Source organism: Pelophylax lessonae (genome assembly GCF_965119305.1).
Source record: "Pelophylax lessonae genome assembly, chromosome: 3".
Lineage (NCBI taxonomy): Eukaryota > Metazoa > Chordata > Amphibia > Anura > Ranidae > Pelophylax > Pelophylax lessonae.
In genome coordinates, this window is record NC_138770.1 from 508070700 (window position 1) to 508097994 (window position 27295).

At 42.7% G+C, this 27295-nt stretch overlaps 1 protein-coding gene across 6 annotated transcripts in view; it reads right to left on the reverse strand.

The window, feature by feature from the left end:
- The window catches only part of BIRC6 (baculoviral IAP repeat containing 6), an 807095-nt gene that overhangs the window by 479568 nt on the left and 300232 nt on the right, over positions 1-27295 (reverse strand). For all 6 annotated transcript variants that reach the window (XM_082252286.1, XM_082252283.1, XM_082252284.1 and 3 more), the window contains exons 26-32: positions 24055-24154; positions 23720-23934; positions 22984-23192; positions 20503-20849; positions 13920-14139; positions 13551-13684; positions 2858-2995 (exon numbers count right to left, since the gene is read on the reverse strand). In XM_082252286.1, the coding sequence (XP_082108412.1) occupies positions 2858-2995; positions 13551-13684; positions 13920-14139; positions 20503-20849; positions 22984-23192; positions 23720-23934; positions 24055-24154 (1363 nt within the window). The remainder of the gene's footprint in view (positions 1-2857; positions 2996-13550; positions 13685-13919; positions 14140-20502; positions 20850-22983; positions 23193-23719; positions 23935-24054; positions 24155-27295) is intronic.

Consider the following 27295-nt stretch of genomic DNA (forward strand, 5'->3'; position numbering starts at 1 on the left):
AATGGGGAAGTCAAAAGAGCACAACATGGCAAACATAACTTGAGCTAGCACCTTGAAAACACAAGGTGCAAAAGATGGGCTAATAGGCTGGACCATGAACTGGTAGGGTAGGCATGTACAGTAATACACAGAAAATGTTAATGTGCTGGAAAGTTGGGGACATGCAGGTACAAGCCCTTTATGTCCACAGAAACCAGACCAGCTCCATGGTGAAGGCAGGGGAGAACAGATCTGGTGTATTTCATGACAAATTTCTGAGTTCAAATAAACACAGAGCTTGAAGATCAAATTTGAGGCAGATGCTTCCCCTGGGTTTTGATAGAATATGCGTAGAAACTGCAGTAATGATAACTTGGTGAAGAAGACCCAAGAAGGCTCAGTGGCAAACTGCTAATCTACAAACTGTCACAGGGAGGTGATTAACCGAGAAGGGGTCAGGGAGCAAGACTCCAGTTTGTAGCTTTAGATACCACCTCCTGAACCCAAGCATCAGATGCAAGATATCAAAGTATTTGGTAAAAATTAAATAAACTCCCACTCCAAAGTGGAGTGCATTTTCTTGCAGAGAAAGACTTGTCTGAAAATTTGGAAGAAATGGGGAGGTCAGACCTTGGAAACCAAGCATGGAGGGTCTGGTCTCAACAAAAACATCAATGCAGTGGAGAAAAGAAAGGGACATGTCTTAACAGTCAGGGTCAGAGATGGACAGATTAGGTGCTTAAAAGACAAGAGCATCTTCTACTGGAGAAATCAGCACCTTGTTAAACACTTTTGTACAAAATTCTTTCCAAATGGGCCCGAGGCCAATAAGCATTTAGAGCTAGCAAACAGGCTAACGGGGTGTTTCCAATCGCCATAAAAACAGTTGGAAAAGAAAGTACAATAGGAAAGTCTATGCAGCCTTATGAGTTTTAAAGGACCCAAGACTGCAAACACCACTCGTAGAAATAATAAGCTGATTCTCTAACTTCAGAGTGGTGTGTACGGCATCAATAAGAGCTGAAACAGTCTTTTAGGTAAGACATATTAGCAGTAGACTAGACTGAATAAAAATGAGTGGACTTTTTCAGTACCTGCATAAGCATATTGTTAAAAAAATTAATAAATAAAAAGAAGAAGCAAATCAAGCAAATCCCACATTTCATATTCCTGATATGTGCCTGCTGCACCACGTACTTGTATAAAAAAAGTATTCTGTTCTATTTCTATTGCTTCCTTTGTGAAATGACTGGTGTTCCTGCCAGTCCCTATGCTTTCCTAATATATTCTGACCACACTAGGCAAAAGAGCACAGCCTGGTCAGTTCCCTAGCTGTGTTGGGTATTTATAATGTTTTTTATATGTATATAAATGTTTTAACTTTAATTTCTATTTTAAACTGAATGGGTTGTTCTACTACAAGGTGAGAGTTTACAGATGGTTAAAATCAATTTGGAAATTAATACAATAAGGCTTTTTATGAATATGCCTATGTGGGTACCCTAAAGTCCACTCATTTCTTTTTTCTGGTGATCAACTCATTTTTGGATGTGATATCACAACGTGAGCCCACTTATTTATTTCAGGTACTTATTGTGCCGTCAATTTACACAGCGCATTACATATACATTATAAAGTATTCCTTGGGCACATACTCATCAGTCAAGGACTGGAGAGACTCAAAACCACAGAAGTCAGTCTTTGGCCGATGGCTTCAAAGCCACCAAGGCCATGGGAAAATCAGAGAGAGAATATGCAGGAAAAGGTATGGAGCTCGCTTTTGGTTAGAGTCATCTAATAACAGGATGATTTTGGCCATAGGTCTCTTTCACGCAGTCCGCCTGTCCGCTCTCATCCGATCCGATCCCCTGGATGGATGGAAAATAGGATTGCCATCCGTCCGGATTACACAGACAGGATCGGATGCGGATGGCAGCAGGCATCAGCGGACATGTCACCGCTGACATCCGCTGCCCCATAGAGATGCTTGGATCAGGTCCGCCTGAAAAAGAGGATCTGATCGGATCGTTTGTGTGAAAGGGGCCATAAGAACTTTTATAACAATAGTAAAGAAGATTAGTAGAGAAGGCAGAAGCTCCAGCCACAATCAATGGAACTAAAGGGGACTCAGAAAATGGCATTTACTCTAGTAGTAGGGGAAAACAATTCCACTATGTCACTATGAGGAAAGGACCCTGGGCAGGCCCCATAACACTGGCTTACTTTACTGATGTGAAACTGCAATAAAATACTGAATAGGTTTGCAACAGAGTGTGGGTGATGCCTTTTAGGTTTACTGTGATTTCTGGCTGCAGATGTCAGTACCATCAGTAGGTGCACGCATTCCCGTGAGATATTATTAGCTGTGGCCCCCCGGTACATGAGGTTTGCTTGTAAATGTCTAATCTTGTAGATGGCAGTTTACCGCAAAGGTTAAATACTGTGTCCCTCAATAGACTATAAAGAAAAAATAGGGATCACCAGAGAGGACTATAAATTATTCATTGTACATAATGAAATGGAGACAAAAAATAGCATTCATGAAAACATCTTTACTGATAAAGATATGGAAATTATATCAGATAGGCAACCTCAGCACTCCAGCAACTACAAATCCCATAAGGCATTGAAAAAAAAAAAAACAATTGCCACAGGCATGAATGACTTCCAAAGGCAGAAGCATAACAGGATATATAGTTTCAACTACACCAACTACTTCATTTAGTTTCAGCTGGAGTGCCAAGGCTGCCTACCTTGGTCTATATCATGGAAAATTAGGACCACAGAGGAACTTTCCCCCATATTAAAATTAATAAAAGAAAAAAGGTATCTATACAGCATGTGGGTATAAACATATTACAACTTATGAATTCCTTACCTGACATGAACCGTTCTCTATCTTTTCCATTTAAGGGTTTTTTTGAAGCTGCAGCTTCATCCTCTACTGTTGCAACATAATCCAGTAAACGAGAAACCAGCATGACCACCCAACTTATCATTGGAATGTCCAGGACCCCTACAGAAATATTCACAGATTATTGTAGAACACAAAAAAAAAAATTTCTACCTTACAGCACAATTCCAAAAGAAACTGCTAACTCAAATGCCACCAAAAAAATAAAATAAAATAAAAAAAAATAACTAGATTTTTGTAAAAACTTACCGTAAAATCTACTTCTCTGAAGTTCCACAGACGCAGCTCCATCTAGTTAGAGACTATAGGGTTATGCTCCTCCTATCAGGAATAGGCACTAGGCAGGAAAAAAGCTTAAATACACCTATGGAAGATGTCCCTGCAGGCATAACCCCCCACACCCTGCTATCATCAAACAGTTTAGTTGCAAGCAGTGTTTAGAATAGAAAAAACCTCACTTCGCTCAGAAGTAGAGGGGCGGGTGCTGTGTCTGTCAAGCTTCAGAGAAAAGGATTTTACGGTAAGTTCTTACAAAAATCCAGTTTTCTCTATCATTTATCGACAGAAGCAGCTCCATCTAGTCAGAGACTATAGGGATGTTCGAAAGCAGTATATTCATGAGTGGGAAGACACGCAAACGGAAACGTAAATCCCCAAAGGCTAAACTTGGCCAACCAGGTAACATGGAGCTCAACCAAGAACAACTGGAGCTCACCCTGAAAACACAATACACCCTCAAAGAGAAACCAAAAAACGGTTCTCTTTAAAGAGCAGCCTGCAAAACATTGTGGCCAAAGGAAGCATCCGAAGATGCCAACACATCTACTTTGTAGAACTTTGTAAACCTATGCACAGACGACCAATTTGCCGCCTTGCAGAACAGACGATTGATGACGAAAAGCCCAAGAGGCACTCAGCGCTCTCGTAGAATGCTCTTCCACTGAAAAAGGAGGAAACTGACCCTTCAGTGAATAAGCCTGAACTACCATCTGCCTGATCCATTTAGATATGGTCGCCCCAGATGCAGCCAATCCCTTACAAGATCCTCCGGTAAGGATAAAAAGAGCGTCTGATTTTCAAAAAGAGTCAGTGGTCTCCAGATAGACCCTGGTGGCCCGAACCACATCCAAAGAGTGCAACGCAAAGTCCTTAGAATGTTTGGGCTTAGGGCAGAGTGAAGGCAGCCCAATCTCTTTGTTCAGATGAAAATCAGAAACAACCTTGGGAAGAAACGACTGATTAGGTCAAAGTAACAGTTTATCCCTGTGTATCACCAGAAAAGGTGAGCGGCAGGACAATGCAGCCAGTTCAGATACTCTGCGAGCGAAAGTGATAGCCAACAAGAAGGCAACCTTCTGGTACAACGAAAGCAGAAAAATCTCCCGAATGTTCTCAAAAGGAGGCTTTTGAAGAACACAATACAAGATTGAGGTCCTATGGAGGTAGCGGGGACCTTCTGGGGGGAGCCATTTGGCACACTCCCTGTATAAAAGGTACAAATCAAAGCATGCGTAGCTAGCGGGCATTGGAAATATATAGCCAAAGCCGACACTTGGCCTTTGATAGAGCCTAAATCCAACTGCTGTCCAACTCCTTTCTGCAGAAAGGCCAAGACCCTGGCTATCGAAAACAAGCGACGGTGCACCTTCAGTGATTAACACGACAAAATATATGATTTCCACGTACGATGATCGACTTCCTAGCCTTTAACAGCGTAGGAATCACAGAGTCAGAAAGACCTGGCTTTCAACAGCCATGCCGTTAAAGCCAGCGGCTGTAAAGCAGGATGGAAGAGTGGACCTGGAGACAACAGATCTTCCCTAAGAGGAAGTCTCCAAGGAGCATTGGAGACCAACCTCACTAGGTCTGTGTGCCAAGACGGGTGAGGCCAGTCCGGAGCCACCAGAATGGTTGGAATCCCTTCCACCTCTTATCCTGCGCAGAAGCTTTGGCAGGAGATTCAAGGGAGGAAAGGCATAAATTAGTTGATACTGACCCCAAGGGGCCACCAGAGCGTTTGTGGCTTCCGCCAGAGGATCTAGAGACCTGGCTACGAATCTCTGAACCTTCTTGAGGCAAGAAGCAAACAGATCTACCTTGGGAGTCCCCCACCGAATACACAGGAGATGAAACACCTCCGGGTACAGGGACCACTCCCCTTGATCCAACACCTGACGGTAATCCGCTTGCCAGTTCTCCACACCTGGAATATGTACAGCAGAGAGGGCTGGAATACATTTTACTGCCCAGGCCAGAATCTCAGCCACCTCTTTGGCTGCCAAGACACTCTTGGTTCCCCCCTGGTGATTGATGTAAGCCACAGCCGTCGAGTTGTCTGATTGAATCCGAATCGGACAATCTTGCAGGCGAGTCGTCCAATAGCTCAGACAAAGCTTTATTGCTCTGAGCGCCAAAACATTTATCATAGTTTCGACTCTTTCATCATCCAGGTACCCTGGGCACAGAGCTTCCCCAGCACCCCGCTCCTGCCCGATAGACTGGCGTTCGTGGTCACCACCGTCCATAACAGAAGGAAGGACTTGCCCTGCCATAGCAGTGGAGACTGGATCTATCACAACAGAGCAGACCTTGTGTTGTGGCTTAACTAAATCAAAGAGTACGAGGACTTTAGATCCTTGTTCCGTTTGACAAGAATCTCCCTTTGCAAAAGTCTGGTATGGAACTGAGCAAACAGAACTGTCTCGAAGGTTGATACCATCAGACCCAAGGCCCGCATGCAAATTCGAAGAGTGGATAGATTGTTCGCCAACAAGCGAATCGCCTCCTGCAACTTTTGCAGCTTGTCTGGGGGAAGAAACACCATATCCAAGGCTGAATCCAAAGTCATGCCCAGATAATCCAGTCTCAAGATAGGTGTCAGTGCGGGTTTCTTGAAATTGATCTTCCAACCAAAATCCAGCAGAGTTCTGACAGCGACCGTCAGATCCCCCAACAAGATTGGAGAGTCCACTTTCAACAGGTGATCGTCAAGCTACCCCAGTAACGCAATCCCCTGCTGACGCAGCAATGCCAACACCGGTGCTAAGACCTTGGTAAACACTCTGGGAGCTGAGGGAGACCAAAGGGTAACCCAAAAAATTGATAATGCTCCTCTGCGATCACAAAGCGAAGAAACCACTATTGTCCAGCGTAAATAAGGATGTGTAGAAATAAGCGTCCTTGATATCTATGGAGACTAAGAAGTGTCCCTGGTCCAATGATGCCACCATGTGGATGGATTCCATCCGAAACGTCTGTACCCGCACAAAGCAGTTCAGGGCCTTGAGATTCAGGATGGGACGCACCTTGCCTTCCTTCCTGAGCACGGTGAAGAGGTTTGAATGAAATCCTTGAAAACATAGTTACATAGTTACATAGTTAGTAAGGTTGAAAAAAGACATCAGTCCATCCAGTTCAACCTATGCATCCAGTTCAACCTATGAATGCGTGTGTGTGTTTGCTTTTAATCGTACATTGTATACCCCTGTATGTTGTGGTCTTTAAGGTGTCCATCTACTAGTTTTTTGAAACTATCGATGCTCCCTGCCGATACGACTGCTTGTGGAAGAGAATTCCACATCCTTACTGCTCTTACAGTGAAGAACCCCTTACGCACTTTAAGGTTAAACCGCCTTTCCTCTAGTTTTAGTGAGTGGCCACGTGTCTTATTGTACCTCCTTTCTCTGAATAGTTTGTTCCTTATGCTCGGGTCACCAGTACAGTATTTGTACATTGATATCATATCCCCCCTCAATCGTATTTTCTCCAGAGAGAAAAGGTTCAGTGCTTGTAGTCTTTCCTCACAGCTGATGTCCTCCATTCCCCTAATTATTTTTGTTGCCCTTCTCTGGACTTTCTCCAGTTCCAGCACATCCTTCCTGAGGACCGGTGCCCAGAACTGGACAGCATACTCCAGATGTGGCCGGAACAGAGTCTTGTAGAGTGGGAGAATAATCTCTTTATTTCTGGAGTGAATCCCCTTTTTTATACATCCCAGTATTCTGTTGGCTTTGCTTGCGGCGGCTTGGCATTGCATGCCACTGCCAAGCTTGTTGTCTACCAGTACCCCCAAGTCCTTTTCCATCCTAGACTCACCCAGAGGTTCTCCCCCTAGTGAGTAGCTTGCTTTCTGGTTTCTGGCACCCAGGTGCATTACTTTACATTTTTCAACATTAAACCTCATCTGCCATGTAGTTGCCCACCCCGTTATTTTGTTCAGGTCTGCTTGCAAGGTATCCACATCCTGCATAGAAGATATTGGCATGCCTAATTTAGTAAAACGTTCCTGAAAAGGAACTGGTACAATAACTCCTTGCGACAGCAAATCCTGTACTGCCCCTCGCAAGTCCCTTAACCGACCACGGCTTCCTGGAACCCCCAGAAGACCTGAATGATTTACCTTTTTTTTGCGACCTGGAGGCATGAAAAAGACATTTATGAGCATTAAACGAAGACCCCCACCTAGGACGTGGCGCCTTGCCCTTAGAGGATTGGGGAAGAGGAGTGCCTTTACCCCCATAATACCTTTGATCAACTCATCCAGAAAGGATCCAAACAGCCTCTCCCCTAAGAAGGGAAGATCATTTAAGGCCTTTTTAGACGCCTGGTCCGCCGACCAGCTTTTCAGCCACACCATGCACCTAATAGCAATCCCTTCTGCCAATGCCCTGGCTACCAACAGGGCTGAATTCAGGGACACATCACACATGAACACCAGGGCTTGAGCCAACTGGTCCAGTAGTTCCAACACCACAGGAGGGAGCCGCTCAGCTTCCAAGTTACTTTTAGGTAACATCACCCATTCCATAGCAGTTAGTGCTACCAAAGCATTCACAAAGGTAGTCTATATGTGACCCTGTTACCACACATAAATGGCGGGACAAGTATTCAACCCGTCTATCCACGGGGTCCGCAAAAGTTGGAGACACTTCCACCGGTACCAGAGTCGCTTTATTCAACCTGGACACCGGGGGATCCATTTTTGGTGGTACAGTCCACCTAGTGGACACTGCCTCCGCAAAGGGGAAACGGTGTGCAAAACGCTTAGGCACCACTAACATCTGCTTAATGTGCCACGTTTGTTCATCCACAATAGTATGAAACAATTCTGTGCAAGGGAACACCTTGCCCGATTTACGGGATTTGCGGGAGCCAAAAGACACCTGCGTACCCGGTGCTGTGGGTACATCAGCAAATTTTAAAGTTTCTGGCACTGAAACTATCAGAGCTTCGACCAACGCGCGTTCCTGTGCGGCAGCTGATGAGGACAGGTCCTCTTCACCGTCAGAATGACGACATTGACCCCTCAGGGTGGTCTGCGTCTGCCATGTCTATCTCAGAGTCTGAAGACCCTGCAGATGGAGGTGAGGGCAGAGTGCGTTTGCGGCTGGCAGCATTAGCAAGGACAAAATCTACCTTAGCAATCTTTGGCTGAAACTGAGAACCAGAAGGTCCCGCAATCGCTCCCAGGAGGTCTGCAGGTGACTCCATGGTACACTTTTTAAAATAATTGGGCAGTGTCTCTTTAAGACCGCCAAAAACGCGGTCCCACAATCCCTTGTTATAATAAGATAATAGGGGGAATTTAGAAAAACCCACAGGGAACCCGAGGAAAACGTTACCGGACCAGAGAGATGACTTCCAGCACGAACTGTGCAAAAACGAAATTGACACTGACTGTACAGGAAGAGGAAGAGAAAACTCAGCCTCTATTTTAAACAACCATGCCGCATGACTGTCCAGCCTATGGACCTCAGGAAAATGGCGGTTAATGCATTCTCAACGGGGAATTATAGGAAATGGCTGCCCATATAAACTAATGGGAATATAAAAATCTTGATCCACAGCAAAATGGCAGCCCCCACAGCGCCATGCAGTCTCCAGGACCCCCAAAATGGAGCCCAGAACAATAGGCATCGGAAGGTCCCTGACCAGGGGCCCACGCAGCACAAGTCACCCCACCCAAATAAGCGCCACAACGGCCGCATTATCACCGACTGAAGCACCAAGGTTTTAATATGACACCTGATGAGCCCGCTACCCTATAGGTGAACATGCAATCCAACCAGAGGGAGGACACTCAATACACATGATGCTCAAAACCAGGATAGGTGGTCACCTTTAGAAAGAAACCATTCCATGCATAAGGGCACACTGAAAACTGGATAAAGGTAAAAGGGAAAAGACTCACAAACTTGATGTTATCATAAAGGAATGGGGTCAAGCCCCAGATAGAACAGGTGTCGAGGAGGAATCTAAGACAAAAGGAGGGCCTGGTGAGGAAGACCAGCTGATCTAAGTGAGAAAGCCCTAAGTAATGTTAGTCCAGACCACCTAGGATTAGGAAACAAAAGCTCCATTAACAAAGCTACACTTATCAGGGAACACAAAGAAGCAGCTAGAACACAACCCAACAACCCAAGAAGTGAAAAGGTGACTCCGTAGACCACCAGAGAACTCATACATTTGATTCCACAAAATAATTATGGGTGAAGGATTAAGCAGGAGAAGCACTGCCGCAAAGATAATCAGGGCAGCGGAGGTGGATTCAAGCCCCAGACTGGTGACACTAGTGATATAGAACTTCCCCTTGGGTATGCAAATGGTTGCCTCCAAGAAAAACCCCAGGGAAAATCAGCTACAAACAAACCTGCTTATCCCTGGAAGCAAGTCTATAGGTCTAGGAATGCTAATGAACCTCAAGATCCAGGGTAATGCCAGCAGCTGTGGAGCAAGGAACAGGAATTGTATAAGTACAGTGATTTGAGTGGTAAAAAAGTGCCTCAAGACCCTTTAGGACGAGCTAGAATTTAGCCAAGGAAAGAGGACCTAACCCAAAGTCATTAAAGCATTCCTTCTCCTGTCTGAGGATTCCTGCACTGGTGTCCCCTGCTTGCCAACAGACATGGGGTCTTCCTCTGACAAGCATTAATCTGCCACACAAGGTCTGATGCACACTTAGAACCTTTTTTTTAATGTACAGAGGTTTCTAGATGAGGAAAGCTGGTTTTCTTTAGATGGGCCCTAAAGGGAACAGTGCATGTGGGATTTACCATATATTCCAGCACAAGAAACAGATTACTTCTCCAGATGCAGGAAGGATACCCCTTCTTCCTGGAAACAAAGACACAGCACCATGTCAATGGAGTCCAACTGAGTCCAAACCAAAATACTCCTGAATTGTGGTCCAAGAGTCAAAATCAGGGGACTGGTCAGGAATCCGATTCACAATATGGGACGAAGTAGCCGAGAAAATAAGACATCTCTAAGAAGAGGGTCCCCCCCCAAAACAAATCACTCTTGCAAGGTAGAATATAAGGGCCACTCCTTGTCTAATAATGATGGGCCTGAACCCTGTCTGTTGACAATGGGCCTCTTTACAGCGAGGAACCATGATCACTTAAGAGGGGACAGTTTTTTTTTTTTAGTGCAGAACCCCAACAAGGTTTGGCCAAATTATACAACATTAAGTCCTTTGTGGGGATAATTTTAGCGAAGATCCTCATAACCTACTCTTTATAAGAGGTCTACTGAGAATCTCACAACAGGGATGTAATTAAAAAGCGCCAGATCAAAACAGGAGTCCAGGCTATACTACCCCTAGACATGTGAGGGACAGAAAAAGCTGGTCCCAATGGCAAAAGAGGAAGCAGAGAGGCACCAGGTACCACTACCGGCCTTACATGCCCAAATGGTCAGGAATTATCCTAGGAAGGGAGTGGTGGCCTTGATGGTGCAGCTCTAGAGTCCAAACTGACAAGGGAGTTGAAGGAAGTGGTCTAGGCATGAGGGGAATCAAAGATGATCAGGAAAGGAGCATCGATCGGTGTGAAAAACAGAAAAGAGCAGCTACCTCCAGACATACCTGACCTTAAGGAATGGGCTTCCTCAAGACATACGTGCTCTTATATTATTTGTTTTATGTGCTCCAAACTAGGACTTTAAATATTAGTTTGCACACATTTTCCACATGTCTGCTTTCACATATTTTTAAATACTGTGCAATTAAAACATATGTTTTTAACACAAATTGTTAGATGGTGTAACTTGTTTTTTAGGTTTAGTTTTTAATTTCGCCGGCTAGCTAAGTTTTCTAGGAAAACTGTGCGGTCCATGGAAACATCTCCTCAAGGCCAAGTGAGTCAGATACTCTTTGGATGTGGCATTAGCATCCCAACACCTTAAACAGAGTGATCTGTGTATCTGCAGAGACATCAAATACAAAGATGACAAGTTTAGACACATGACACAAGCCATCGCAACTAAAAAAAGGGCCTAATTTCGTGTTGGAGAGATCCTTCCTAAGATCGAATCCATTCTGTATTGATTTGCCAGAAAAAGGTCGGAAGGCAGAACCTTCTAAAGATAACTCAGACTTGAGGAATTGCACTGCCGGTCAGTAGAATGCTTAAAAGCTTAGGCCAGGACTCTTCAGGGTACCTCGAATTAGCATGAAGGAATATCCCAGGTAGCAGATATAGTGAAATGGTCTTTACAATTGTAGAAGCTCTGAAAGACCCAGAGCTGGAAATATGCTGATCCTCAAAAAGCAGGGTCGTACACACTGCATCAATAAGGTCCAACTCCATTAATTCTAAGGTGACAGCAGAAGGCTGTGGTGCCTAAAAAACAGCCTCTTCAAAAAGTCAAGCTGGTCACAGCACCTGTAGGTCCAGCCTTTTCGAAGGGCATGGGATAGAGGTAGAATCTGCAGAAAATGGTGCTGAAGGGTGTCTAAAACCTCTGCAGGCAGTACCTGCGAGGAATTGGGTGAACTATGCCACAAGTCTTAAGTAACTGTGGTAGAGGTCTCTGATGGCAGGGGTAGGGATTCAACCGACAGGCAAAGATTTCAATGTTGTTGTTACTTTAAATAAAGGCTCACTGGAATCCAGATAGCAGGCATCTGCGCACTCTGGGGATACTGAGAAGACACCCCAGGAACCATTAGAGCATTTTTGCATATGAACAGATATGTTGCACCCATGTGGCAGTGATTAAAACGAAGAGTCAATTGTGAGGCAAGGCTTCAGGTACTCACAAACGTAGGCAAGCTGGTGCTGATGGGGATCAGAGGTCTATAGGTGATCAGGCCTCTGTAGGCTGGCACTGGAACAACCCAGAGATAAGAGTTCCATGTCATGCTTTCAAAAGCAGGAACAGTAATGGGATATTGCTTCCCTTATGCTGAATGGGGGAAAAGAGTGAGCAGCATTCCACCTAGTGCTTCATACCAATCTCAGACTCTTAACCCCTTTTACTGTAAAACCAAAAGTAGCTAAAAAATGTAAAGTTGTCCAGTAGTGAAACAGCTAGGTAGCGCCATATGCTTCAACCCAATGAGTTCTTAAAAAAGTGATTTTTCAGAAACTGAGTCAAGTGCTGAGGCAATACTATGGCTCTGGACCTGGAAAACTGTGGATAACTTTACCCAGTACATGAAGGTATGGAACGCAAAACAGTACCTGAGCGTCACATTTCAGGTTAGCACTAAAACGTCCAGTCTAGTGTTACCGCACTACAAAGTCAAGCTGAGGGAAGGCAGATCCAGATAGCTGCTGTGGAGAAACCAGCTCACTCAGTGAAACAGTGAGAAATCTCGGTTGAAGCCATTCAAGGAATAAATATAAAAGAAGAAAAAAAAAACTAGAAAAAAGACTGGTTAGACTTTTCTCCACAAAGATAAAGAAAATATCTCTAATCTCCTGAGACACTAGACAAAAAGCTGAGTCATGCAAGGAGTAGGAGGCAATATCTAGACTGGCTTACAATTTAGATTTTGTTTTCCCATGTCCAATCCTTCTGCAGGTGGCAGAATTCCTGTGTACTTCAGGAGACAAAAGAAAAAGGTGTTCCTGACCCCAGATCTTTAGCTTTCAGCATTAAAATACTGTATCAGCACTGATGGAGCTTTACATTGAACATTTAGGCATCATGTACACTGGGCTTAAAAAAAAGCCACTTTTAAAAGGGGTATGACACTTTTTTCAGCATTTACAGGCCAAGAAAGAAAGCAGAACTCTTACAGCATTTATGTACGTATGGCATTTACAGGCATATGAGCACAAAGTTATTCTACTGGCTAGGATATTTATAGATTTATTTAACTCGTTTATGCTCCTTTCAAAATACGGCTTTGGGTTTTTTTTATTTTTTTTTTATTTTAAGCCCTTGAGCACAAAATGTATGCATACATGCCTGCCACATAAAAAAACATGCAAATGCATTTATGGCCATAAAAAAGCAAGATGCCACTAACAGCAGTATTTATTTTCGCCCGTGTGCATGAGACCAGAAACACCAGGTGCATTTGAATGTTATTGCATTTTAATGGCCAGAATAGATTTTCTGGCCAATGGAATCCCATAACGCTCAAACACGACGCACCTGAACACGTGCAATACGTGGCTTTAGGCCTGTTTTTTAAGCAAATTACAAAGCAAAGACCCAGTGTGCTTGAGGCCTTATAACTCATCTGTAAGTAACAGAAGTAACTTGGCAATAAACTAAATATGTAACAAACCTGAAGACTTAATATAAAAACAAATGCATCAGAAGATTATTTCAAGGGATGAATGCAAGTCAGTCAATTTATTGAGAGAAAAAAATAAAAAATAGGTAAATGAACAACCTAACTCATACAAGAAAAGGCTCTTACCCTCAACACGCCTATAAACAGGTAAATGTGGCTGTAAAGGTGATAAAAGATTGTCCATCAGATTCAATAAACTTTCCAGGACTCCACTGTTACTAAGGGATCTTTGGCCTATACAAGAAAGTAGCATGAAGACTCTGCAAAAAGAATGTAAAAACAAAGCATTGAGGTAATTTATCTGATCAGGATTCAATACACAAGATCTCCATTCAACATTTAAAACAGGAATATTTGCTTGCACTAACTAAAATGTATGCACATCAGAAAAAACTGATATTTTTCATATATTTCATAGGTAAACACTGATGGTGTGAATCACCCACTGACCTATCTCTAAGCAGTACAATGCACACATTTAAAATTATCGCTCACCGGTCCTGAGGGAAGATCAACAACTGCTCCGAGTTGTATAGTTCTTGTAAAACATTGGAAAGAAACTGGCCCCACCATCTTTCAGCACCACAGAGCTGCACCAAGAGAAGGCCAGTGTGCAGTCTTATCTTTGGTGTTCCACTTATGCACAAATGTTTAAACAGCTCCTCACAGGCCTGTGCATGGAAAGTATTCTGGAGGACTGCTGGTACAGAATGTCCTACAAAAAACAACATGTTAACAATGTTATTTTACCAATACCTATTGGATTTGCATCAATATGAGAAAGTCATATACGGGAGATGGTATTGCCAACTTTCTTCTAAAGATGTTTACAACTTGAATGTCACGCTAACCTAACATGTTATTTAGCATAGTGTTCATAATTTGCAGCCCTGTGAGATTTGTAATTTTTTTTCAACACTCAAAGATGAAGACAGAAGCTGCTACAGCACACATTAACTTGAATGAAGGTGAATTAAACCAAGCAGATAGTTGCACTCCAATAATCATCAAAGCCTTCATCCAACATACTGAAAGCGAACATAATATATGGCAGCCCCATGTGGAGCACTACAATGAACACATTTCACCCTCAAACAAGTTTAATCTCAGTGATCAAGCCCATGTGTGGGTGAAACACATTAAAAGTAGGGCCATCCCAGGCAGGGCTGCAGTGTGCTATGTCCAGTTTCAGTAAAGATGTATGAAAGATCCAACACCATCGGAGGGCAGCAGTCTACATCATTTACTTCAGAAAAGCGAGGTCAGGCTCTCTTGATCCCTAGCACCAAAGGCTCAAGAGTTATATAATTTGAAGAAGTGTATATCTGTTTTAGGTAGTGCAAGTGAGAAGCGGGCAACCCTGTAATGACAACAGGTCCAAGAACACCAACAGACAATAGGGGGCTTGAAATTCTAACACCATGAAGAACCTGAATACCAAAACTGGAATTAGAAGAGCCTTGGACGTCCATCTAGTAAAATTTAAGCAAGTGAACAGAAGACCAGGTGGCAGACTCGCAAATCTGGGAAACGGATACCTGATGATGAAAAACCTTTGAAGCAGTGACAGATCTAGTAGCAAGTGGCTTAATAGGAAATACAGGAACCTTATCCTTCAGGCTCATGGATTGTGTGATCATTTGTCTAATCCACCCGACAATGGTGGAGCAAGAGACTGGATGTCCCCTAAGGGGACCCTGAAGAATGAAAAAGAGCGAATCCGATTGCCTAGCAGAAGGGTAAATTAAAACAGTGGCTTATACATTCAGGCAGTGGAGTGAAATCTTTTTGGTCTGCTTTAGACCAGGACACAAGGGGGAAGCATAAATTCCCAGTCAAAGTGGGAGTAAGAAACCACCATGGGAAGGCTGCTAACTCAGACACGTCTCTCAGAGGCGACAGCCAAAAGAAAATTTGATGTGTTGGAGAGGTCTCAAACCAAATTGGATGAATGGACCAGCTTCAAAAGGAGGGAATCCTGGGACCCAGAACTCTCGAGAATCTCAGAGAGGGATATCCATTAACACCAAGAATGAACTCAGAGAGAGCAGATTCTTTTCTGGAAGGAAAACCTTTAAGTATGATGTGTCTAAGATCAGACCGAAGTATTTTAAGTGAACAAAAGGTTGGAGAGAGGGTTTTTGGAACTTAATCAATAGGCTAATACATCTGAACCAATGCCAAAACTTGAGGTGTATGATTCATGTCTGGGGGTGTGAAATCTTATGCAACCTCCTCTAACACTGACTCCGGGTCCTCTTTATTCCCTTTCTATATCAGTCTCTTGTAGTCTGGGCAAATTAGTTCAAACTCAGGAGCAAACAGTGACGCAGGAGAGGGCCTGGTATTTTGGAGCCTTGGACAGCAATAGCTGTATTAAAACACAAGACATTGTGACAAAGTTGTAGAAAAAGTTTCCTTAGTCAGGTAGGCCACTTGTTGCACACCTGAGATAGAACTAGAATCAGATGCAGAGTTCAACGTTAAAATCAGGTCCTGCTCCAATGCTTGTCACTCTGGGGTATAATAAAATTGAAATTATCTGTGAATAAATATGAAATGTGATGACATAAGACAATAGATTAATTATATAAACAAATAAGTGTTGAGAAAATATATCTTTTGTGACTAAAATCCAATGAATAAATGACTAGTGATAAAAATGAAATCACAAATGTCTTCCGTGAATAATTAATGAAAAAAGTCCCCAATCACCAGTGCAAGAAGTAAAATGACAATCCATGGGTATTAGTTCACAAAACTGCTTGTCAGATGTCATCACCTTCACTTGTGTAGTCCCTCACAAGGTGGGTTATCACCTCATATAGTGTGACCTCGCTGTTAAGCTTGATCAATGACAGCATGAAATATTTCCAGCAGGGAAAGGGTGTGTGAACTCCTCTGTTGCTCTGGCTCCCAGTCCGGCTGTAATGAGTTCACCAGCTCAAATGAATGGGGAAAAAAAAAAACATATACCCATGGTGCAAGTAAATTTGATAAAAGCATATGTTTATTAAAATTAAGTTTGAACACTCAACATTTGCCAAAAGTGCACCAGACTATCCAAGCCAAACTAAAGCAGATACATAGGTAATCCAAGCTCAGTTGGATACTTGCTGTTCAGCTCAAAGAACAGCGTTCCTCTCACTGCCACACAATCTGCTCACCGACACAGCCTTGGCCCCCCTCCCCTACGCGTGATGGCACAGGGACTGACGTGTCTTCCTCAGGGGGATCTGATTGGTCGGTGAACCAGTCGGCATTTAAATAGAGGGCTATGCGCGCTGTTGCTCTTTGAGTCTACAGGTATCTACATGTTCTGATCATTAATTGAGCTTATCTTTTGGATTGCCTATGTACCCGCTTTATTCTGTCTTGGATAGTTTGGTGCACTTTAGTACCTGGCAAATGTAAGTGTTCAAACTTATTATTAAACATATGCTTTTATCAACGTTACTTGCACCATGGGTATGTGTTTTTTTTTTTTTCCCCATGCATGTGAGCTGGTGAACTCACTAAAGCCAGATTGGGAGCCAGAGCAACGGAGGAGTTCACACACCCTTCCCTGCTGGAAATATTTCATGCTGTCATTGACCAAGCTTAACAGCGAGGTCACACTATATGAGGTGATAACCCACCTTGTGGTGGGTTACACGAGTGAAGGTGATAACATCTGACAAGCGGTTTTTTGAACTAATACCCACGGATTGCCATTTTACTTTTTGCACTGGTGATTGGGGACTTTTTTCATCAATTATTCACGGAATACATTTGTGATTTAATTTATATCACTTGTCATTTATTCTATGGATTTTAGTCACAGATGATATTATATTTTCTCAACACTTGTTTATATAATTCATCTATTGTCTTATATCATCACATTTCAAATGTATTCACAGATAATTTTATTATATTTTGTTTATTTTTACCCATTTTTAATATAATTTAATTTCACACTTTTCATTATCAATTTTGCACTTTTAGTAGTGGTTTATATTAATATTCAACATAACACTTCATATGCATTCACAGATAATTACATTTTTTTTTTTTTTTAGCGCCGCATTTTTAGAATCAATTTTTAAATACACACTTACCACAAGGGGAGTGAATAGTGCAAGCAGCTAAACACAGTCTTTCACATAGTAGCTCGCAGGAACACCTATTTTATCATGATCGGCATTATATTTACTCGGTGTGACATCTTTTACAATATACAAAAAAATTGGGCAAACTTTACTGTTTATTTTTTTTAATTCAGTGAAGTGTATTTTTTCCAAAAAAATTGCAACTGAAAGGCCACAGCACTAATACCCGTGTGACATAAAATATTGCAACGACCACCATTTTGCGGACACCGGAAGTACTTGTTCACAACATAGGGGATATTTAAAGACGAGCGTGGCGGCGCGCACGTCCCTCCTATCCCAGTGGAAGTCTTTTCAGAGGAAACGCGTCGGAGAGGAGGCGTCGCGCGCCGCCACCCATGTCATCCAAACTGTCCGTGCTGCAGCCGGACACAGGATACCTATAGGCTCCATGCATGTATGCCATTCACAAGACCTGATTCCTGTAAGTACGATTGCCCTTTCTTTACATTAATAAACCGAGGATAATGCACTACGGGCGGTCTATTTGCCTTTATTACATGTAATTTTCGGAGCCACCAAGCGGAGTATATTATCAGAAGAGTGTATAGTCTGGTGATCTGGGGATAACCTAGGAGAATACCAATACCATTTCCTGATTCAAGTGGAGACACCCTATGAGCGCATATACATTTATATATTTGTTAAGAGGCTCTATTGTGTGGTCACACCAGGGTGAATCTGCATGCCATTGCGGTGAATTATTGCCTAAGAGATATATACATCTGGTAAGCAGGATTGGCAGCTGGTGTTGGGATTCTATATCACTTAGAAATCACTCCTTTTTTGGAATATATTTCAAGCACCGTTTTCACAGCACTTCAGAACATTACTTTGTCACTATTTGATGGACTTTCATTTTTGTTTTGAATCACTTTATATGATTTTGATATTTTGTTATCACAGATGAATTGTTGTTATTCACATATATTTCACGTATGAAGAGGCACTATAACAGTTCTGTTGAGTATTGGATTATTGTTTAGCGCACCAACCATCGTTTATATACCATTTTATGCTTTATAGAGTCTTTCTGAAAAAAAAATAGAATCCTAGTCTTAGTCAGTAGGGTTCAATATTGAGTTGGCCCACCCTTTGCAGCTATAACAGCTTCAACTCTTCTGGGAAGGCTGTCCACAAGGTTTAGGAGCGTGTCTTTGGGAATGTTTGACCATTCTTGCAGAAGCGCATTTGTGAGGTCAGGCACCGATGTTGGAGAGGCCTAGCTCGCAGTCTGCACTCTAATTCATCCCCCAAAGGTTTTCTATCGGGTTGATGTCAAGAGTCTTGACTGCAGGCCAGTCAAGTTCCTCCATCCAAAACACTCTCATCCATATTTTATGGACCTTGCTTTGTGCACTGGTCCAAACCATTTGGTGGAGGGGGGGGGGAATTATGGTGTGGGTTTGTTTTTCAGGGGTTGGGCTTGGCTCCCTAGTTCCAGTAAAGGGAACTCTTAAGGCACCAACAAAACAAGACATTTTGGACAACTTCATGCTCACAACTATGTAGGAACATTTTGGGGATGGCCCTTCATGTTTCAACATGACTGTGCACCAGGTCCATAAAAACATGAATGAGCGAGTTTGGGGGTGGAGGAGCTTGACTGCCCTGATGAGCGAGTCGAGGTCTCATCTGACCAGAGCACTTTCTCCCAGTTCTTCTCTGAATCATTTAGATGTTCATTGGCATGACTGTAAACGTGCCTTCTTGAGGAGTGGGACCCACCGTGTTTGGAGGAAGAAAAATGCTGACTATGACCCTAAGAACACCATCCCTACTAACAGGTGGAAACATTATGCTTTGGGGCTGTTTCTCTGCTAAAAGTACAGGCCGACACTGCTGTATTGAGGGGCCAATGGATGGGGCCATGTATTGTAAAATTTTTGATCAGAACCTTTTTCCACCAGCCAGAACACTGAAGATGGGTCGTGGATGGGTCTTCCCAGCATGACAATGACCCAAAACATACCACCAAGGCAACATAGGAGTGGCTCAAGAAGAACATTAAGGTCATGGCGTGGCCTAGCCAGTCTCCAGACCTAAATCCTATAGAAACATTTTGGGAAGGAGCTAAAATTGAGCGGCCAAGAGACAGCCAAGAATCCTTAAGAACTTAGAGAAGATCTGTAAAGAAGAGTGGACCAAAATCCCAACTGAGATGTGTGCAAACCTGGTCAACAACCTCAAGAAACGTCTTACCTCTGTGCTTGCCAACAAGTTATGTTTTGCTTGGGGATCAAATAAATACTTTTTACTCACTGAACGGCAACTCAATTTTGTTTAATATTTGTATCGTGACTTATTTTCTGGATTTTTGGTTGATATTCTGTCTCTATCATTTAAAATACACTTCTGATAAAAATGATAGACCCTTAAATTCTTTGTGTGTGGGCAAACTTACAAAATCTGCAGGGAATCAAATAATTATTCTCCCCAGTGTACACTAGACCATTCTCTGAGGAAAAGCAGCTACTGCCATGAGTTCTGGAGGAAAGCCAGCAATTTACAATGGGACTAATGAGCTGCAAACGTGAGTCCCATTGACTTAAATGGCAGAGTTTGACAGGCACTAGGACCTGTCAACTTGACATGCTACGTTAAATTGGCTGCGACACAAAACCACCCCCCTCCAGCTGTACTGTGGGCTTAGGTGGGCAGTAAAGCCATGGTTCAACCACCTGTCTAACCCCTTCGGCCGCCCATGTGAAAGAAACACAAGACAAATGTGGCTACCAGAGGTCCTAAGAAATATAACATTTGTCATTTAATCAAATCTCAACCTGGCAGATTCAACCTGCAGTTAATTTTATATGGTCTCATTCTTTAAGTTAAAGAATTCTGAAGTTAACTACAGTTTGGAGAAACAAATTTACATAATCATTTAGCCAAAAACATGATTTTTAATTAGAGGAAAAAAAACTTACCATTGGAGGAGTGGAGGAGGCTTAGTAAAGTATCCAAGAGGTACCGAATAATTGTGCGCAACTGTTCAGTTGAAGATGAATGGATAAGTTCTCTAGAATCATATTGCTCCCTCAGTGTTTTTCTGCTCATGCCGAGGGCTACCTTGAGTCTTTTAACAGCATGATGAGCCAGGTTTAACTGGAGTTGTAGCTGTATGCAGTCCTGGTAAGCAGAAAATACTCTGCTGTCTTCTTCCACAGCTTTATCTGGCTTCCTCAGGAAATATTGTGCATTATTGGCGCTATTCAGTGGAGGAAGATCAATGCTTTGAAGCAGAGTCTCTAATCGATGGCAAGCAAGATTATACCTGCCCAATGAACACAAAGAGTACTAAATTACATTGGTGAAAAAGTGGCATGAGTAATTAAGTGTTTATAATCCCAAAAGTCAAGTTTTTACACAGTATATTGCTGCAAATACACCGTGACCTTGGAAGCTTTAGGATTTTTCATTACTCCCACAGTGCAGTTTAAATGCACCTGCGCCCAGACTATGGACATAGTTGCATAATCTTAATATAATTTTAACAAGCCGTAAAAGAGCTTTAGAACAAGTAATTCCTGACAACTCAAGCTGCTTGTCCAGTGAAGTAATATATATCGCAGTTCACAACAGATACAAAAGTCAGTAATCAGTCACCTTCAAATAGCTTACGCTACATGCACACTGGGTATATAGTCCAGTGAAACCAATTCTAGCACCCCCCCCCCCCCACCCCACAGAGAGCTTTTATTTAGTCTCACTGCCCGAAAACCCGTTACAGACTTACGAAATACGATGTGGCTGAACTGGACTCAACATTTATTGAGTGGTCATTAACCAGTTCAGGTCCAGTCCAGAGCAGTTTTTTTTTTTTTTTTTTTTTAGCATATATGTAAAAATCTTAATTGTTTATTCAACACAAATTTTCCAGAAACAATTACAATTTTAGTGCAAAACCACACCATATAATACCCATTTTTGGTTCAAATATAAAAGATAACATTGCATTAAGCAAATAGATACCAAACATTCCATGTCTTAAAATTGTGTGCACCCGCGATATCGCCAAAGACTATGGTGCCCAAAAATCACCATAGGTGATGCTTTAAAAGCTTTACAGCTCATCAATTTAGAGTTAAGTAGGAGCTCTTGTGCTAGAATTATTGTTCTCACTCCGATGTTCACAGCGATATCTCACACGTGTGTGCGACTACGGTTTATATATGTGTGCACACCCTGGGCTTGTGTTTGCGCAGGTGTGGGGACTTCAGCAATTTTTATATAACATACGCGTGTGTTTTATTATTATTTTTTTTCACTTGACTGCTATCAATAATTAATACACCCCTTTTGATTTGATGTAATCGAATTGGTCAGGTAACAGGTACTCTTTATGGAGACATTAGGGGTCTAATAGATCCCAATGTCTTCCCTGCCCTTCACACCATCAAACCAACCAGAGATTAGCTTGGTTAAATGCGTCCCCTGGCTGTACTGGCCAGGAAAGAGTGACACCACTTCCGGTTTGTTTGCATGCGCAATTGAGGCGTGGATTTGCCTCTGTATCACTGCAATCTCTCTCCAACCCTTCCCCCCCCCCACCCCCCCCCCCCCCCAATGGAAGTTATGTTCCTCCCGGGAACCGGTAAGCGTGGAATGGCCTGGGAACCACAGGGGGGGGGGGGGGGGTGAGAGAAAGATCACATTCACACTGCGCTGCCATATCACTTTCACTTTGAAGCAGGTTGCTGGCTAAACGGAACCCACACAAGTGATTAAGAGTTAACTCTAAATTGTGATTAAGTGCCAGTTCACTGATGCAAGACACTACATGTGATTTGCACCGCATTCCTGTGCAGATCACATGCGTTGTATGTGCAATACGATTTCAGCCATACAAACTTTATGGCTGAAATCGCATTGCATTCGCACCAATATGATGCAGGACCCCTTTTTTTTTTTTCGCACTGGAATCGGATTGCATGGGTGTTCACACCTATGCAATCCGATTCCTGCACCATTTCACACCATTTTCTGCAAACCAATCTGGGAGTGTCATTAACTTTACATTACCACCCCCAGCGATTTACAGATCTCAGTGTGAACCACTGTGTGATTCTGGTGAGATGCAGGAAACCAGCACTAAATCGCAGGGTTTCCCGCTTTGCACAAGTGTGAACCAGGAACTTAGGGTTCACTCTTCAAAAAGCTGGTGTGCTTGCAAGCCTGTTCATCGTAGATGAACAATGGCAGCAGTCATGTGACAGAAACACATTTAAAAAGAAGAGGGGGGGGGGGGTTTAAAGGTTTATTTTATAAGCAAAACAATTTCATAATTGTGCCATGCACTTCGTTTTTGATCTTATATGTGCACATATTGTTTTCCTAAATAGGCAAAGATGTGTTTGGAAACATAGGAATTTGCAAACAATTATATATTTAAGGACTTCAGAACTTACCTGCACTGGATATCTTCCTGCAAAGCTACCATCATAGTCAAATGCTGGTCAATGTCAGGTTGACTTGCTGATTCACTTTCACCTCTGAGTGGGTCATGCATGAGTTTCAGTTCACTCTCCCAAGGTAAAATGTAGGTATGGCCATAATAAAAGCCTAGAGGAATTTTGGCCCTGGCATTTGTACTTCCATAACGACCAATAACTGTGATCTAGAAGCCAACAATATATTAATTGAAAACTATATATTTTTGTAGTGGCTGCAATCTCCTCATAAGTAAACCGCACAACAAAGATTTAGAAAAAACCCTACACACAAACATTTTATCTGACCCTCTCACTTTCATAACTGTTTTATTCAGTTCTGTCCAAAAGTGCAAGGCACTTTTCAAATCATTTTAGGCGGGGACTAAATCAGAATTTTTAAAATGTAATGTATAGCTGCAAAACATAAAGGACACTGAAAAACCCTATTTGATAAGCAGGTAACAGAGTTGCATACAAACAAAAAATTATGAATATGTAGTATGTTTATATTCCCTCCATGTTCCTGAAGCCTCCATTGCTTATGGTAATTGGGAGTGCTTTACCCTAATGGCGCTCACAATCTAATATCTCTACCCTAAGAACATGCACATTTATTCACACCATGACGGCAGTTTGGACACCATGATCTAAAACACCAAATGACAGAATGCGCAATTTACAACAGAGGTGTCCTTTTTAAATTATTCATTACCTTCATGAACCTGCATACAGGGGGTGGCAACAAGTCATGTAGTATTAGTGAATGGTTACTGATATCAGTTGCAACCACGAGCCTTCTGCCATCCACTTCCTCACCCAAACTCCAGATATCTATAGACAAGGAGGCTAGATCACCACAGGTGGGAATGAGAATATCTGTAAGGAGAACAGGTCTGCCAAAATCCAGTGTCACAAATCTTCTGGCTCCTTGAGTGAAAATAAACATTTAAAAAAGTTGACAAAAATATATTTTCAAGAAAACAAAAAAACGCAAATAATGCACTACAATTCTCTTTATAAATTGAAACATTGCATAGGTAAACTCACCTGAATGCATTCTTTCTATAATAATGGATTGATGAGGAGGAGGTTGTAGAAAATGAGAGGCATGAGAGATCGCCAGTGCAAGACCTGAACCGAGCTGATTCTGAGGCAAAGCAATACGTTATATTAGAACCAAGACACAAACGGTTTAAACACTTTTGCAAGTACAAAAGCGAAGATAAAATGAAACTAAACAAAACCAAAACATGCAAAGTAAACCGCTTTTGTATGTGAAGAGAGACTTCCACGTTTTAGGACCTACTGTGTATCAACCTGGAAAGGTCTTTCTCCTGCACCCCTGGCACAGCACTAATCAATGCTGTGCAGACACAGATTCATACATCAGCAGAGTACTAGAAACTCCTCCCTCAGAACTCTCCCTGAGAGTAGAAAACACCTTGGGAACATTACGTGACCTCTGAACAGTAATAATTAAATATGGTACTCAGATGTTTTTTATTAAATACAGTGGGGCATGATCTTTGTAGATGAATAGAAGGGATAGTGGCAATTAACCTCCCTGGCAGTCTGATTATGTCAGGATTTCTGTGCTAAAAGCGGTACATTGTTTTGCATAGAAATCTGTTTTACATTTTAAAACTCACCTTTCCCTGTGATCCCCCGCCGTCCTCCCGCTGTGTGCTTGGCAGATGCCGGCACCAGCCTTCCAGTTATCTTCCCTGCGAGCGTTGCGATGCAGGGGGGTTGAACCGGCGGCAAATTCAAAAGTGTAAATATACTAAATGACATGATACAAAGCTGTGATCCTAACAGATTACACTGTATCATGCCATTTCACCACAGGATAGCACCTGGTAACTTTTCCAGTGCCCTACCTGTGCTTTTCCAGTTCTTTGTGCATGGAAAATAATAGAGAACGACCATGGCATCCAAAAAGCATTTTTTTTGCGCAAAAGCGCTTTTAGATGAACTGGAAAACAGCGACAGCGAAACTGAGTTACTTGAAGAACTGAGCAATAGCGATTCGTGGGAAAATTTGTCATCAAGTACAGAAAGTGACGATTCTGATGTCGCTTTCTGGCACATAGCTCCGTTGGAAATTCTGAAAGATCATTTGATATACTTCCCAAATTCCACAAGCTATGTGCCAGAAAGAGACATCAGAATCTTCGCTGTCACTTTCTGTACCTGATGACGAATTTTCCCACGAATCGCTATCGCTCAGTTCTTCAAGTAACTCAGTTTCGCTGTCGCTGTTTTCCAGTTCGTCTAAAAGCGCTTTTGCGCAAAAAAAAAAAAAAATATACACAATTTGGACGCCATAGTTATTCAAAATTTCCAGGCACAAAGCACTGGAAAAGCACAGGCAAGGCACTGGAAAGGTTACCAGGTGCAATCCTGTGCTGAAATGGCATGATACAGTGTAATCCATTAGGATCACCGCTTTGTATCATGTCATTTGTGTATTTAAACTTTTGAATTTGCCGCCGGTTCCACCGCCCTACGTCGCAACGCTCGCAGGGAAGGGAACCGGAAGGCAAGACCCGGCCATCAGCCGTGCACAGAGCGGGGAGAGACTGAGGACGGCGGGGATCGCAGGAAGGTAATGTTCTGGGGTAATCCCGAATGTGGCTCGGGGGTTACCGGTTTTGGTACTGAAAGTTAACCCCGAGCCACTCGGGAATACCGCTAAGGAAGTTAAACACTGTAACCATGGCTTATAAAGCAGCTACCTTTAAGTGATTAGACACCGGCAAGTTTGTAGCAAGCAAAAGGGGATTATAAAGAACAAAGGAGAGGGAGTTGTGTCCTGAACTGTACTCCAAACAGATTTACAGGAGAGTAAAAAATACTATTAATTGTAAACTAGAAGACTCCAGATTTTAGTCTTAACCATGGACTATCCAAAAGCAGTCCCAACTGAAGGGTGGGTAATACTGAAAACAAATGCCAACAGACGACAACAGAGTAGGGAAGGGTAATATAGAGCACGAGGAAGCTTGATGCACCTTACACCCAAAAAACTGTCAACCGAGACTTGTACAAAACAAGGAGTAGCACCTAAAAGGTAAACATGACAGCATGTACCGCATTTGACCAATGGAAGGAAAACTTCCTGAAGGTTTAGAGGAGCAGGGAAGGTAGAAGCTGGAATGTCCTGTTCAATGTGGAGAAGAAAAACATCTTGGCAAGAATAGAGGCAATAGGTTCAAAAACAACCTGGTCTTTATGGACAAGAAATGGCTCTTATCAGTGGAAACCACCAATTTGAAATTCGCTGTTCAGGAGTGATGGCAAGAAGGCAATTATACGAGCAAGGCTGGACAAGGAAAAATCACTGACAAAATTCCAGGGTAGCTGAAAGGAGCCAGAAACCAGGTTGAGACCCCAATGAAAAGGTATTAAACAACTTATGGTGAGAACCAGCCCCCAGAGTTTATATTATGACAAATGAAGCGCGCCTGTACTAAGTTCATGCCTGGAATGAGCACGATGACCATGACTGGAGAAGGACTTTACACTCATGTCAGAAACAGATCCGCTTTTCCGTAATTTGCGAGACTTAAGATTACTTCCTGATGGTCCATGAGAGAAACGTCTGAGTCATACTCTGACAGGGTCCACATCGGATGACCTCGTAGATGACAGGTCCAGCATTGAAGGGATAACCAAAATGCCCCTACTTTCAAAAAACTATGTTTAGGAGATGCATTATTTTCCTTTGTTATGAGAAGGTATTTGTTTCAAGAAGGTATTTCTGCCCAGGAGCACTAACCAAGGAAAGGAGCAGAAAGGGATCCCGTCATGTTCATTGACGAACTTCCAGGACAAGCCAGATCCTGCTGAATAGGGAGGAATGGGACAATCTAAAGACTACACCCTTATGTTTCATGCTGCCAGAGAGGTGAATAGTGAAAACAATATGGAACTGCCTCAAATAAGACTACATTTGCCCCAAGAAGCCACCCCCTGCCCAAGTAAAGTGCAAGGTCAGGGAGCTCCTGAACCACAGAGCCCGAACACAGGAGGGAAGAACCCGGAGCTTGACTAAAGAAACAAAAAAGCCTTTAACACAGCAGAGACTAGGATCAGGCTCAGATACTTCAAGCAATAAGACAGTTCCAGCGCTGAGTTCTGGAGAAGTAGAATCCTCCCACAGCTTAATGGATGGAGTTTGCAGTCAGCTGGAAGTTCACTTACTGGGCTTGAGTTGACCACACATTCAAGTGGTCATATAATAATCCCATTGTTGAAGCAGAGCAAGAACAGGTGCTAGCAGCAG